The 15,452-nt window shown below is 40.6% G+C and overlaps 1 protein-coding gene across 3 annotated transcripts in view; it reads right to left on the bottom strand.

The window, feature by feature from the left end:
* MYOM1 (myomesin 1) overlaps positions 1-15,452 on the bottom strand; it is a 153,361-nt gene that overhangs the window by 84,917 nt on the left and 52,992 nt on the right. For all 3 annotated transcript variants that reach the window (XM_040479292.1, XM_040479291.1, XM_040479290.1), the window contains 5 exons: positions 11,701-11,793; positions 9,465-9,553; positions 9,293-9,355; positions 5,367-5,531; positions 2,366-2,527 (listed from right to left, as the gene is read on the bottom strand). In XM_040479292.1, coding sequence (XP_040335226.1) covers positions 2,366-2,527; positions 5,367-5,531; positions 9,293-9,355; positions 9,465-9,553; positions 11,701-11,793 — 572 coding nt within the window. The remainder of the gene's footprint in view (positions 1-2,365; positions 2,528-5,366; positions 5,532-9,292; positions 9,356-9,464; positions 9,554-11,700; positions 11,794-15,452) is intronic.

The raw sequence follows: 15,452 nt of genomic DNA on the forward strand, positions 1-15,452 counted from the left end.
AAGTGTTTACCATGCAGAAGGGATGTGTGCAACTCTGCATCTCCCCCTCCACTTCCTTTCCCTTCCCATAGTCTGGGATGGGAACATGGGATAACACCACGGGGGCAGTGGAACACCAATGGAGACAGGACCTGGGACTCTGAACAATACCTCTACTTCTGAGTTGACAGACATACAAGAGAAATTAACCTTTTCGTATCATTTCAGCAGCTTAGCCTATACCCTAATTGAAATCCTGGGTTAGGCTTCCGAAGACCTGTATCCTATGTCCACTGCTGCTTTTAACTAACTGTGAGTCTACTGGTAAATCACTTTGTTTTTCTGAACCTCAGTTTCTGCATCTTAAAATTAAAGGGGTGGACCAGAATGGGAATCCAAACTTTTTTGTGCCATAGACTCCTTTGGCAGACTGGCAAAGAAAGTCTAGAAGCCTCTTTTCAGAATAGTGCTTTCAAATGCATAAAATAAAAGACATGAGATTACCAAAGAAACTAAATATATTGAAATATAATTCTTAAAAAAAAATTTTTATGTTTATTTATTTTTGAGAGACAGAGAGAGGCAGAGCATGAGCAGGAGAGGGGCAGAGTGAGAAGGAGACACAGACTCTGAAGCCACGCTCCAGGCTCTGAGCTGTCAGCACAAAGCCTGATACGGGGCTCGAACTAATGAGCCGTGAGATCATGACCTGAGCTGAAGCAGGATGCTTAACCAACTGAGCCACCCAGACACCCCAAAATACAATTCTAATCATAGACCCTTTGGGAGTCTGTGGATCCCACTTAAGGACACCTGACCTCTAAAGTTCCATCTTGATCAAAATTCCTGTGAGTTTATGATTCTATTTAGTGCATGAGAGATTTTTTTAAAAATATAGTAAGTCTCCTGTATTGTTTATGTTTTAATTTTCTGTATATTATGATGTTTTGACACCTTAAAAAACTTTCTGACTGGGGAGGTGCTGCCCCTCCCAGGGCTAGCCAATTCTTGGATAGAATGGGCTCAGCCAGAGCATGCCTTTAATATGCAAACTGACCCATCCAGAGCCACACATTCTCTATCTGGTCTGTGCACCCCAGGAAGCATATTCCCCTGCCTTAATCATCCCAGGACCTGGTAGCAGGCCGGTACGGACCACGCCTATAGTTTAGAGTCTACCCAAATTATTCAAACTAGCCGATCCTAAACTGTTTATCCTGCCCTGCCTTGCCTTGCCTTGCCTTTCCCACAGAAACTCCAATAAAAGCCAGGGCCTAAGCTCTCCCCTCCTTCCGACCCCTTCTTCCTGGCCAACCAATGCTGATTTTCCCCCATGTGGCCCTGTGTGGTGTGCAGTACCTCCTGTCTCTAGGACCTGTGGGTGCAATAAACTACGTTTTCTGGATCCTCTCCTGTGTCTCCTCTTGTGGCCACACCTGACTAACCATCACAGAAGAGAACACAGAACACTGCTCCTGTAACCTGGAACTGTCAATGGTCTTCCAAATGCACTGGGATCCCATACAAATCACATTCCCACCTGTATATAGCCAATCCATTTAAAACACAGCTGAAGAATTAAAGACTCCTAAAATCACAATTCTAGTTTGCCTTCAAGATTAAATTGTAGGGGCGCCTGGGTGGCTCAGTCTTTGGCGTCTTTGGCTCAGGTCATGATCTCCTGATCTTTGTGGGTTCAAGCCCCATGTCAGGCTCTGTGCTGACAGCTCAGAGCCTGGAGCCTGCTTCGGATTCTGTGTCTCCCCCTCTCTCTCTGCCCTTCCCCCACTCATGCTCTGTCTCTCATTGTCTCAAAAATAAATAAACATTAAAAAAAATTTTTAAAGATTAAATTGTAGCACCTTGTTTCCTAGTTCATTAAAGCTGAAAGTATAAAGAAGGGGGCTAGAGTGAAATGATAAATTTGCTCTCTGAAATAGATATTAAAGAGTAAGTCCCCAAGTAGCACATCCCTCTTTTGTTGCAGCTCCCATAAACTGAAACGGCTTTTTAGATCATTAGGATGGATTATCTCCAATGGAACACCTATAGAGACCTGCACTGGTAGCTCACTGAAGCTGAAGAAAGTAATGACATCAGAGATATTAACACAGTCTGGGAACAAGTTACCTTGGGGTTGGTGCCTGAGGGTTAACCTTTTTCTACTAGGTCTAATTTCACTGGAAGTTAATAACCTTATGCCATGCATACTAAAAGAATTTTCAAATGGCTCTTTCATCATTACAAAAAACATGTTTGAATGCCATGCATACTAGAAGAATTTTCAAATGGCTCTTTCATCATTACAAAAAACATGTTTGGATAGATTGATTTGGTCTCAGTGTTTTAAACATGCTTGGGTGTTCTGCTTTTTGCTAGGTCTTACCGCGAACAAAGACATAAGCGCTATATTGTTCATAATATTCTCCCATTCGCACACGGATCGTGTAGAGGCCTTCATCTTCTTTGTTGAGATGAGAAAACGTCAGCGTTGCTCTATCTCCACTCCAGTGTGTTTGTACCCATTTTGATGGAGAAACAGGTGCTCCTAGAAAATTTTTTTAAAAGTAAGAAAATTAAGTGATTTTTTTCCTCCATTGCTCGCTTCTTTTTCTCTCCTTCATTCTCTTCCACCTTCTCTCTCTCTCTCTCTCTCTCTCTCTCTCTCTCTCTCTGCCTCTTCTATATTGAGAGATCTGACAATTAGTAGAAGTCTCTAGGGCTTTGGGCCATTCTGCCATGCTAATATTGGTGAAAATACTAAATCAGAAGTGAGGGGACCAGGGCCAGATACATAATCTGCAGGGTCCAGTGCAAAATGAAATTACAATCCCCCTGTCTAAAACGCAGAGAAAACAGGGACCTGGGTAGCTTAGTTGGTTGAGTGTCCAACTCTTGATTTCAGCTCAGGTCATGATCCCAGGGTCATGAGATCAAGCCCCATGTTGGGGTCCACACTGAACATGGAGCCTGCTTGAAATTCTCTCTCTCTCTCTCTCTCTCTCTCTCTCTCTCTCTCTCCCTCTTCCCCGCTCCCTACTCACATGCTCTCTAAAATAAAAAAAAAAGCAGGGGCGCCTGGGTGGCGCAGTCGGTTAAGCGTCCGACTTCAGCCAGGTCACGATCTCGCGGTCCGGGAGTTCGAGCCCCGCGTCAGGCTCTGGGCTGATGGCTCAGAGCCTGGAGCCTGTTTCTGATTCTGTGTCTCCCTCTCTCTCTGCCCCTCCCCCGTTCATGCTCTGTCTCTCTCTGTCCCAAAAATAAATAAAGGTTGAAAATAAATAAATAAATAAAATAAAATTTAAAAAAAGCAGAGAAAAAAATACAGTTAGAGGTACTAAAATATAAGTTTTTTTCTCTAAAACAACTTTATTGCATATAAAATATAATTGGGGTAACCCAAAATACAAAAAATAATATTTTTATGCCATAATTTTATACACAAAAATATTTATCAATGTAATATCTTGATTGATAATAAGATATTTCTGGCTTGCTTTTCTACAAATTCAGTTATTAGGTCATCAGATATATACTTTTAGCAACTTTATTTTATTTATCTATTTGTTTTTAAATATTTTGTAAATGTTTATTTTATTTTTGAGAGAAAGAGAGAGAGACAGACCATGAATGGAGGAGGGGCAGAGAGAGAGGGAGACACAGAATCCGAAGCAGTCTCCAGACTCTGAGCTGTCAGCACAGAGCCCAATGCAGGGCTCGAACCCACAAACAGTGAGATCATGACCTGAGCCGAAGTCAGACACTTAACCGACTGAGCCACCCAGGCAGCGTTATTTTAAATCAATATACTTGAAAGCAACATCAGTCACTCTTGGCAAATGCAAGATCACAAATGAGCTGATAAGTTTTAATTTTGAGAAGGATCTTTCTGCTGATGCAACTATTATTGCAGCTATTCAGATATTACATAGTTATATATAGCCATATTCTTATAAAGTTAACATTGGGTTAACTTTCTGATAAATTATTTCAAAATATAAATTTTAGTACTCTAGAACTATTGATTCTTAAGGAACAAAATTTCTAAAAGAATTTGATTCTTGGGGTGTCTGGGTGGCTCAGTCGGTTAAGTGTCCAACTCTTGATCTCAGCTCAGGTCACGTTCTCATGGTTCGTGAGATCAAGCCCCGTGTTGGCTCTGCATTAACAGCACAGAGCTTGGTTGGGATTCTCTCTCCCTGTCTCTCTGCCCCTTCCCTGCTTTCACTGTCTCTTTCTCTCAAAATAAAGAAATAAACTTTGAAAAAATATTTTATTCTTCATATAAATCAGTTTCACATAAGTCTGAATTTAATTTTAAATGTAAATTTAGATAATTACATCTTAATAGTTTCTCTAACATGTGCTGTAACTTGTAGAGGTTATACAAGAGACGGAAAATGATTTGTACTTAAATCAAATGTCTACTTATGCATTCTATCACTGCATCTTCAATTATAAGGAAAATTAATTTTAAAATTATCTTCCTTGTTAATAATTGCTTCATCCAAAGTTTCATATGAAAATAGTGTTCTTTTTCATTGAATGTGACAATCTTTAAATTTAATTTATATTTCTAAGCCTCTGAATATTTGCCATGCAGTGTTATAATGGTTTTCAAAACCAGAGATTCTAAACTGAAGCTCTCCAACAACTGTTTTATATGCTTAAGTGTGATGTCTATATACATGCTTTTATTTTGTAATTTTACTGACAAAGTTCACTGCCTAGTTGCTGATAGTTCCTGTCCTGATGCTAGCCTAGTAAATTAGTATTTGTGCAGATCCCATAGAAGCCAGCTCTGGGGAAGGAAGAACAGCCTGGCAATCTCCCACTGTAGGTTCCCATGCTGCCCCCACATGGAGTCCCTCCTCTTCTCTAGGGCCATGTTCACTGTTAATACTGCTGTTGCCATTACTGGCTTCAGTCTGGACCCAGATGCTCCATAATGCCCCAGATGCCTGTCTGCACAACTGAAGTTCAGGCCAACTGCTTGGTGACTACGCTGCTTGCTGCCCACCACGCCCAAGGGTCAGTAGTCATGCTCCATAGTTCAACTGAACTGCAATGGACTTCCCTTTATTTTACCAACTAAAATTAACTTACAAAACGAATATATAACTAATTTACAAAAATACATTTTTCATAATCTTTTCCACGTTACTTGGTGATAAGAAATTATAATCTCCACAAATATATTATAAAAGTTCTGCTCCTTTGATACATGTATGAATTTTTTTTTCAACATCCAATAGGTTATGCCTCCTAATATCCATATTCTGCCAGCTCTGATAAACAGGCCTGCAGTCTTGTGGACACTCATGCTCTGGTGCCAAGCCTTATTCTGTGAATAAGAATCTAAATGAGAATTCATCACAGAGTCTCACCATTTCTGTACCACTGGATCTCTGGCTGGAAATGCTTAATTTCAGGAGTGATAACTACACGGCAGCCTAGACTCATCGTCTCGCCCTCTCTCCCAAAAGACACGTCAAACTTGTCATCAAAGTGGATCTCAAACTTGGACGCATAACCATAAGGGGTCACAGCAACTGGGTATGACAAAAACAAACAGTGGTTAACTTGTTTTTTCTCATCAGAGAGACACAAGCATTTTAACAAGCAGTTACAACAAACACTGATCAAATGGTTTATTTGGGCAAAATATTAAGTCTTATAAAGAAGTACAAAGCACATTCCCACATATTACTATGTGAAATGGAAATTCTAGGTGTGGAAATTCTTGCTTCATTGGTCAGATAAGCTAAATGTTTGTTTTTATTATTGCAATGAATAGAATTTAAAGGATCAGGTTTAATACCTCACATAGCATATAAATTAATACCACATTTAGCTTATACTTAACTACTTAGCACAATATATGTACTTTTTAGATTCCTAGTTCATTTAAAACTGAACTGCTGTACTGCTCAAACAGCCATATCAATTACTCATAAAAATACAGTTTTCCAGCAAGTCGCTTCAGTTTAACTATCTGTATAAAAAAAAATATTATAAGAAATGTCAAACTGAAAAGTTCACAATAATATGACTTTAAAAATATTTTTCTTAGCAATAACTTATTCATTGATTAAGTAAATCCCTGCATCATAAACCCTCCCAGGTTTTATTTTCTCTTTTCTCAAAAGAAAGGACTTGGGAAAATAATGACTCTATGGACAGTTACCATGCCAGGCACTTTACATTTGACATGTCGTCTGTTCCTTGCAAAAGCCCCATGGCATAGATATTTTTTTCCTCTCTTGCAGATGAGAATGCAGAAGTTCACAAAAATAACATACAGCTAATGTCCAGGCTTCGTACTATGTGTGAAATTGAAATTCAAACTCTAAAATTTCTCTCCGATTTCATCTCTCTTCCTAAAATGTCTTAGAATTAATTTGAAAATGCAAGCTAAAATGTATCGAGTTCAACTTGTGCCAAGTAGTGTTCCAAATGTTAAATAGCGATTACCTCAAACCTCATAATAGCTCAATCAGGTAAGTGCTATTATCATCTCTCTGTCTTATAGAGGAGGAAACAGAAGCATAGGGAGGCCAAGTAACTGCTCATGTTTACCCTGCAGAGCCAGGATTTACACTGGAGGGCTGTTAGAACCTGTGCTCTCAAGCAAGACATGATATTGCCTTGAATTTGTGTGTTCCCAGGCAACCCCTAACCAATAGTGAAACAACTTCCCTTTGAAGCACAGGTTACATCTGCCCCACTTGTATATGATGGTATCCCACTGAGATCAAAAAGTGAAACAACTCAATCAGACCTTACTGTCTGGAGAGCCAGGCTGGCTCCAAAGCTGCCTTAGGAGTAGAGATAACAGTTACAAAGAAAGCTGGGATTAGGTCAGGGTTTGGCAAATCTGTGAGCCAGATCTGGACTGTCTCCTGTTTGCACCACTAGAAAAATAAATTTCAATTGTTTAAATGATCAAGATAAAATCAAAATAAGAATATTTTGTGATGTATGAAAAGTTACAGGGAATTCAAATTTCAATGTTCATAAGTAAGGTTTAATTGGAAGGCAGCCATGCTCATTTATTTACCTACTGTCTATGGCTACTTTGTGTTACAAAGGTAGAGTTGAGTCGTTGTGACAAAGACCATATGACCCACAAAGCCTAAAGTATTTACAACCCTAAAGTATTTACAATTTACAAATTACAGGTAGTTCACAAATAATAATTATAGGAGTCCTTCACAGAAAATACTGACTCCTGTTTTAGAATATGACTTAGGGGGCACCTGGGTAGCTCAGTCGGTTAAGCATCTGACTTTGGCTCAGGTCATGATCTCAACAGTTCGTGAGTTTGAGCCCCCTGTTGGGGTCTAGGCTGACAGCTGGGAGCCTAGAGCCTGATTTGGATTATGTGCTGTGTCTCCCTGTCTCTCTGCTTTCCCCCACTTGCTTTCTCTCTCTCTCTCTCTCTCTCTCTCTCTCTCTCTCTCAAAAATAAATAAACATTTTGAAAAAATTAAAAAAAAATAGAGTATGGCTTAGAATTAGAGAGACCAATTTACAAGTCCCTGTTCTACCACTCTATGTGGTGTTGTCTCATTATTTAACCTATCAAAAACTGTTTCCTCATAGGCACAGCACAGAAAAAAGACACCTATTTTATAAGCTTTGGGAGAGCATTACATGATTATTGCATATAACAAAATATCTTAGTATGCTGTCTGGTACAACTGATCAATATATGTTAACTACTAAAACAGAACCAAGGGCAGGGAGCTTTATCTATGATATTTACCAGCATATTCCAAGCACCTACACCAGTACCTAGCACATAACATATTCTCAATAAATATTAGTTGAATAAATGAATAAAATCCCTCTGTTTTCTCTGTTGGAAACAACTGCACTTAATTCAGGGGCCGGTCAGATTAAAAAGTTAGAGAGGTAGGTTGAGCTGGGCTTTTCAACCCTGGCTTGGTGGAGAAGAGAGAAACAGGAGAAATATGGATGATGATATGGCAGTGGGAATGAGCAGGATACATTTAGAGGACCATGAAATAAATGATTAATAAACCAGCCTTAGGGACAATGGGAGATAAGTCATAGTTCCAGAATTTCCAACTATTCTATCTCAATACAAACAAAATGATAGAAGAAAAACATGATTGGGGATGTGCTCCTCCCTCACTCCCACCCATCATCCCCTCCCAGCCACCCATGGGATTTGTACCAATGATTAAAACTTGGAATATTAAAATTAGGAGCCATTCCATGAATTTGATGGAACAGGTGATCTATAGACATCAAACTAAGCAGGTGAAAAACTGACCCATGAGAAAGTATCTTCATCAACCCATGAGAAAGTATCTTCATCAAGCATTTTCAAAACTACCATTTACATTTTAACATTCAGAAAATTTCAGGCGTGACTACCTTTTTCAGTCTGACCATTGTAAGCACTGAATTATTGAACAACCATAAGGATTTTGTTTTTATTGTTTCCTACGAAAAGAAGTTCTGATATAGACAAAATGATTGGAGTTCACAAATAACCACAGATCAGAATATTTTTAATAGCTTGTTATTATAGCACATTTAGACATCATGTGTTTTGATTTGTACTTCATAAATTAATGTATTTATTTATTCATTCATTATCAAACACCTACGCTGTGTCAGGTGCTGGGGTTAGAGATAAAAGGTCCAGCTTTGCCTTTAAGTGGCTTAGAGGCCAGTGGGAGAAAGAGACACATAACAGTTAACAGCATCCAATGTGATGGATGCTCTGATGGTCTCACCAAGGACACCTAACCCTGACTGGGTAGAGTTGGGGTAGCAGTGGGAGTCAGACATAGATGTCTCCAGGAGTGATGCTGACCTGGATGCCCTGATACAGTACATATGCGTGTGTGCGTGCGTGTGTGTGTGTGTGTGTGTGCGCACGCGTGTGGGCATGTGTGTGCGTGTGTGTGTGTGTGTGTGTGCACGCATGTGGGCATGTGTGCGTGTGTGTGTGTGTGTGTGTGTGTGTGTGTGTGTGTGGTTAAATCACTCTGCCCAGGTTTGTGTAATGATCTTCTTCAGTTTAACACAGAAAGACTTAAAAACATTTGCCATTTTTAGCCCATCATATCTGGGCTTTTATAAAACCAGAACAAAGCAATTATATTCAGAAAGAGAATAGTAACCAAAGAATCTAAAAAATAAGAAAAGAGTGCTATTATATACGTACTAGCATATGTTATAATAATCCTATGCTTTTATTTCAGCATTATAGAATGGCTTATTATGCTGGATTTTAAATAGAGATGACACTCAGCAACTATATTTTTAAACTTACAGCTGAGGGGCAGGGTGGAAACCCCAGCATGGAAGCGAGTCTCATCAAACTCTCCCTTATATCCTAGAAAAGAAAGCAGAAATACATATGAAATGCTTCTTGATTTATTTTTAGCAATGAGAGTTAATTTTTTAAAAATGCATTTTGAATAAAACAAGCCCAGCAAACTCACTCTTTACGACAACCGAAGCATATGCTGAAAGCTCTCCTTTAACATTCATCGCTGAAGCCCGGTACTGGGCAGTGTCTTCAAAATTACATCTGAAAGGACAGAAGGAAGTGAGTGACCATTGCAACAGTGCTGTTCTATCAAAGGTATCTTTGCTGACATCACACACTGCAAATCACTGGCTAACAACGTGGCTCCTGGGGACTCTTTTTCTTTTTAACTGTTTATTTATTTATTTTGAGAGAGAGAGCACAAGCAGGGGGAGGAGCAGAGAGAGAGGAGAGAGAAAGAATCCCAAGCAGGCTCCATGGTCAGCACAGAGCCCAATGTGGGGTTCGATCTCATAATCGTGAGATCATGACCTGAGCTGAAATCAACAGTTGGACGTTTAACCAACTGAGCCACCCAGGCGCCCTGGCTGTTGGGGACTCTTGATGAAGCTACTAACTCCAATCTAGCTCCCTGTGGGATTTTACATAATGCAAGATATCTACTGCAGTTTGAGGCCAGATGTACAGAATGGGAGAAGGACACCTATGGTCCACTGTGACCCTAGCCCAGGTTCATTTAAAATGTCCAAAAAAGGGGTGCCTGGGTGGCTCAGTCAGTTAAGCGGCTGACTTCAGCTCAGGTCATGATCTCTCGGTCCGTGAGTTTGAGCCCCGCGTCGGGCTCTGTGCTGACAGCTCAGAGCCTGGAGCCTGTTTCAGATTCTGTGTCTCCCTCTCTCTGACCCTCCCCTGTTCATGCTCTGTCTCTCCCTGTCTCAAAAATAAATAAAACATTAAAAAAATTTTTTTAAAAATGTCAAAAAAAAATGTCAGCAAAGTGTTAAGCACATAAATTACAGCACAAACAGTGTTACAATTAACTGGTCTAAAGCTGTGTCAGGAACAGAAAATGTCCAGCCATGTACCTTTGTAGTAGTAACTACCCAGAGCACCCTGGGGGGACAGTCTTCCTGCTGGCATCCCTCAGGGTGAGTTTCAGTCTGGGGGGAACAGAGAGGGAAAGACACAGCCGCTCTCCTTGAGCCACAAACCAGATCTGGGTCTGTCTAATGGGTGGGTCTGTGTTCTAGCTCCAAAGTACAAATATGCTATTTCTGTCTCAACTCTACCAAGGTTCAGGTTGCACTTGGAGATTCAGCCCATAGTACAACACAAGCAGTGCTATTTGGAAGTTCCTGTAAGTTATAATACAGAAACTGGGATGTGTTTAATAATAAAACAAAAGAAAGAATGATCTCACAGAGATGAATAAGCTAAGATTTCAAAACAGGTCTTTTTGTGTCTTGTCATAACCAGTGTCTGAGTTCCTCGTTGACTTTCTGGGTTTAGCGCCATTTGTAAAAACCTATTTCTTGTTGAAATTTTATAGACACCAGCACAACCCCAGGAAGGTCAATATGGTTACCTTTCTCATAACTACTGAATTATAAAGCAACCACAGAGCTCACTGCAGCCTCAGTAGAACCACCAAGTGGCAGAACTGAAGTGACTCTGGTTGGAGGTCGATGCTCGGCAAATGTCACAGGGCCCCAGAGTCCTGCTTGAAACCCTGTATCCCATGTGGCAGCTGTTCTGATCTGAGGAGAAGACTACAAACTCTCTTGAGATCACAATGATGTAAATTTTACTTTGACGTCTCAGCATGTCACAGTTTCATGTAAACTGCAAATAGTGGGAGTTTTAGCTTTTTCATTCACATGACTAAGCTTGGATTTCAAAACCATATTAGGAGATATGATAAACCTTTGAGGATTTAGAAATTTTGATGTGGGTTCTGCTTTCAATTCTGCTTTGCATTTTGCTTTAAAAACACCCCGGTGTCCAGTCCTGCCTCCCTCTGCAGGCTGACAGGGTGGGCAGATAATTTCCCACACTTTCTGGTGGGAAGCTTACTTTCACTGCCACCCACCGCAATCTCCATGGCCTCTGCCGACTAAAGGCAAAAAAGGATGATGATGATGATGGAAGGATAACTAAATATAAGTGCCTACTTATGTAACTTATTTTCTTACTAATGTCTAGAAAAACTCTCAAGTATATAAAATGATAAATTAAAAGACAGAAGTTAATTTTATTCTCATCATCTTTTACTAAATTCAAATCTAAGATCACTTTGTGATCCTGTTGCACTGGGAAGAAAGGGGGAGAGTGGTTGTTAACTGGAGTGGTGAGATGACTCCCCAGGCAATTGCTGAACAACACACATATGGACCCAGATGTCCTCTTACGCATTGATCTCCAGAGTATGCATTCCATATCGACTCTCAATAATGTACTTTCCAGGGTTTGCGTGGACATTTATTGGCACCTGGTTTTTATACCTGTGAGACAAGAGAACAAGGTGAAATAAGTAGAAATGTAAATAGCTTTATGATTAAAAGCACACCCACACAATCCTTGTTCTTCAAGGGACACCTATAAACATGGCACTGAGATTAGCAGCAGTATCTGTTCAATAAATACAAATCTATGGCAGATTAAATAAAATGCACTATAAATCCAGTAAAACTTCTTGATGAGCGTCCTTTCCTCTCTTCCATCATAAAAATTACATTTAAGAAGTTGACCATTCATAACAATGTGGTTGAGTCTCACATACATAATGTTGAGTGAAAATAACCAGACACAAAAGAGTATATAATGATTGCTTTTATATAAAGTACAAAACCAGAAAAGACCAAATTAATGCTATTAGAAGTGAAGAGAGTGACTTCCCAGGGGAGGGGGGTGGTGGTGGGGGGGAGATAGCAGACATGAAGGAGGCATTTAGGTGCTGATAATGTTTGGTTTCTTGTGTTTGAGTACTGGTTACACGGGTGTGTACAGTCTACAAAAATTCACCAAAGCTCTACATTTATATGTAATACGTACTTTTTGTGTGTGTATATTATACTTCAATAAAAGACTGAAAGAAAAACTTATCCATTGTTGACAGGACAGAAAGGAAGGCTTTATGTTGGGAGTTTTATCATTGGCTGTCTGTAGGATGAAAGTAAAACATTCTTCCTACTAAGATTCTTCCATATTGTTAAAAACAATGCCATTGTATTGAAAGCTCATTAGGGGCGCCTGGGTGGCGCAGTCGGTTAAGCGTCCGACTTCAACCAGGTCACGATCTCACGATCCGTGAGTTCGAGCCCCGCGTCAGGCTCTGGGCTGATGGCTCAGAGCCTGGAGCCTGTTTCCAATTCTGTGTCTCCCTCTCTCTCTGCCCCTCCCCCGTTCATGCTCTGTCTCTCTCTGTCCCAAAAATAAATAAACGTTGAAAAAAAAAATAAAAAAAAAAAAGAAAGCTCATTATATTTAAGTGTTTTGTTTGTTAAAGGCAAGCATGGCTCTCGGCTTGGGAGAACTTAAATATCAATCACGAAAGAAAAAGTCTGACAAATAAAAGCTGAAAGATTCCCTTTTTCTGACTGTCCCATTCCTGGCTAAGCCTGTCAGCCCTCAGAGGGTAGGGCTACATGGAGGGGCCCTTCCTCAGACACTGTCCCCCAAGGCTGGAAGTCACACCTTGATTCTTCACCACCTCCTCATGCCCTCAATAGCCAATGGCTATGGTGCCAGACCAGGCTTTTTTGCTTAAGCCATTTTCTGTCCAAGAGCTAGATTTCACTTGCTTCCCTTTCAAACACCCCACTTCACGTGCCCAGATAATGTAAATAACACTAATAACCACAACTCAGAGCATTTGCTGTGAGCCAAGGCAAGAGTCTAAGTGCTTTACATATAGATTAGAAAATTCAATCCTCAACAACTGCATGAGATAGTACTATTTGTAACATCATTTTCCATATTAAAAAAACCAAGGCCAGGAGAAGTTAAGTAACTTGTCCCAGTTCACATAGCTAGATAGCAGAGCTGGGATTTGAACCCAAGCAGTCTGACTTGTGACAACATATGATGCTTCCATTGTCCAACTGTTCTCTATTTAGCTGCATTTTATTTCTTCAGACTTCTGGAAATGGTTATAATGAGGTTTGGGAGCAGGGAAAGTGGTGGAAAGGGAGAGAAAGAAAGGAAATAATTTTCAGTCAGTTCCTTCCTCTCCCCAGTTCACACACGCACATGTGCACACACATGCCCTATGTCCCTAAAACATGCTCATTTTCTATACTTTAAACAACGTGTCAGGGGACCTGGGTGGCTCAGTCAGTTAAGCATCGACTCTTAGTTTGAGTTCAGGTCATGATCTCATGATTTCTGAGTGTGAGCACCACGTCAGGCTCTGTGCTGATAGTGTAGATCCTGCTTAGTATTCTCTCTCTCTCCCTCTCTCTGACTCTCCCTCACTCTTGTTTTCTCTCTCTCTCTCTCTCTCTCTCTCTCTCTCTCTCTCTCTTTCTCTCTAGTAAAATAAATAAATATACTTTAAAAAAATGTGTCTTTCTCCTCCACCTAGCAAAATCCCAACTCATCCTTCAAGGTTCAGATCAAATGCCATTTCTTCAATAAACTCCTCCTTGAAATCCCACACAAGGGGCACCTGGGTTGCTCAGTCAGTTGAGCATTCAACTTTGGCTCAGGTCATGATCTTGCGGTGCATGAGTTCCAGCCCTGCATTGGGCTCTGTGGTGACAGCTCAGAGCCTGGAGCCTGCTTCAGACTCTGTGTCTCCCTCTCTCTCTGCCCCTCCCCCACTTACATTCTGTCTGTCTCTCAAAATCAATAAACACCCCCCATTAAGAAAAATTGAAATCCCACATGATATTAATTGTTCCTGCCTCTACATCAGCGTTACTTGGTTCAAGCTGCAAGATACAACACTTATCAGATTCTGGTTGGATATGTGTGTCTTCTACTGAGCTGTCATTGTCGTGGTGACGGGGATTGTGTCTGATCCACATTTACTTCTATTCCCACTCTCCAGGAAGTATGAATCATGGGCAAATATTAGGTACTCACTGTTCGTTAAATTGGATTGAACAGAATTATTGTGTAACAACAGATTAATTGTGGCTTCATAATTCGTGGTTGAAGGAACAGAGTTCTGACAAATGCATACTTCAAACTTCATGATATGACTAATTTTTTTTAATTTTTTTAATGTTTATTCATTTTTTGATAGAGAGAGACAGAGCATGAGTGGGGGAGGGGTAGTGAGAGAAAGGGAGACACAGAATCTGAAGGAGGATCCAGGCTCTGAGCTGTCAGCACAGAGCCCGACGCAGGACTTGAACTCACAGACTGTGAGATCATGACCTGAGCTGAAGTCGGACGCTTAACCGACTGAGCCACCCAGGCACCCCATGATATGGCTAATCTAAAGTAAGTACAGACCAAGAAAGTACATTGCGTCTCTTTGTGTCTCAGTTCCCTCAGATGTGAGATGAGAGGATTGGATTGGCTTAGGAGTCACAGCTGCGTGGCAGGTGGAGCAGCACAACCTTCTGCCCCACCCCCGGCAGAACTGCTAGCCATTTCCTGCCAGCCCCAAAGTGTCCTCAGCCAGCCATCTCCCCATAGAGTTCCAAGCAGACAGGACTATTTGATCAGAGATGACCTAGAAAAAGAAATCAGCTAGCTGCTCCTAGTTTCAAACATTCCTTGTTTTGATGAATGACAGGGTGCCACGAGTTAATCAGCATGTTCTTCAGAATAAATTGGTCTTAGTAATTTCACACTAGATCCTAAAGCTCCCTCCTAAAAAAACAAAAACAAAAAAAGCTCCCTCTTACTACTCAGTTTTTTTCATGCGCTGGGGTGTTTGCAGTAGTTCTTTTTAGCATAAGAAGAGAAATATGACATGGAAGGCTATGGCATGTGGTACTTGAGCAAATAATCTACTGACACTTGATATGGCTTCTGGCCAAAAATGTTGTTCATGTCTCCATAAACTTTGAGTTAAAACAGTATCTTGCAGCTCGCAGTGTTGCTTCACCTCCCTCGCTCTCCAGTACTACGCGACTTAGCACCTTAGTGCCTTCCCCCTGCTAAAAACCCATGACTTTTCTAATGTGACCCCCTGGCACAAGAAGTC

Source organism: Herpailurus yagouaroundi, unplaced genomic scaffold (genome assembly GCF_014898765.1).
Source record: "Herpailurus yagouaroundi ecotype Mexico unplaced genomic scaffold, PumYag 142, whole genome shotgun sequence".
In the NCBI taxonomy this organism is placed as follows: domain Eukaryota; kingdom Metazoa; phylum Chordata; class Mammalia; order Carnivora; family Felidae; genus Herpailurus; species Herpailurus yagouaroundi.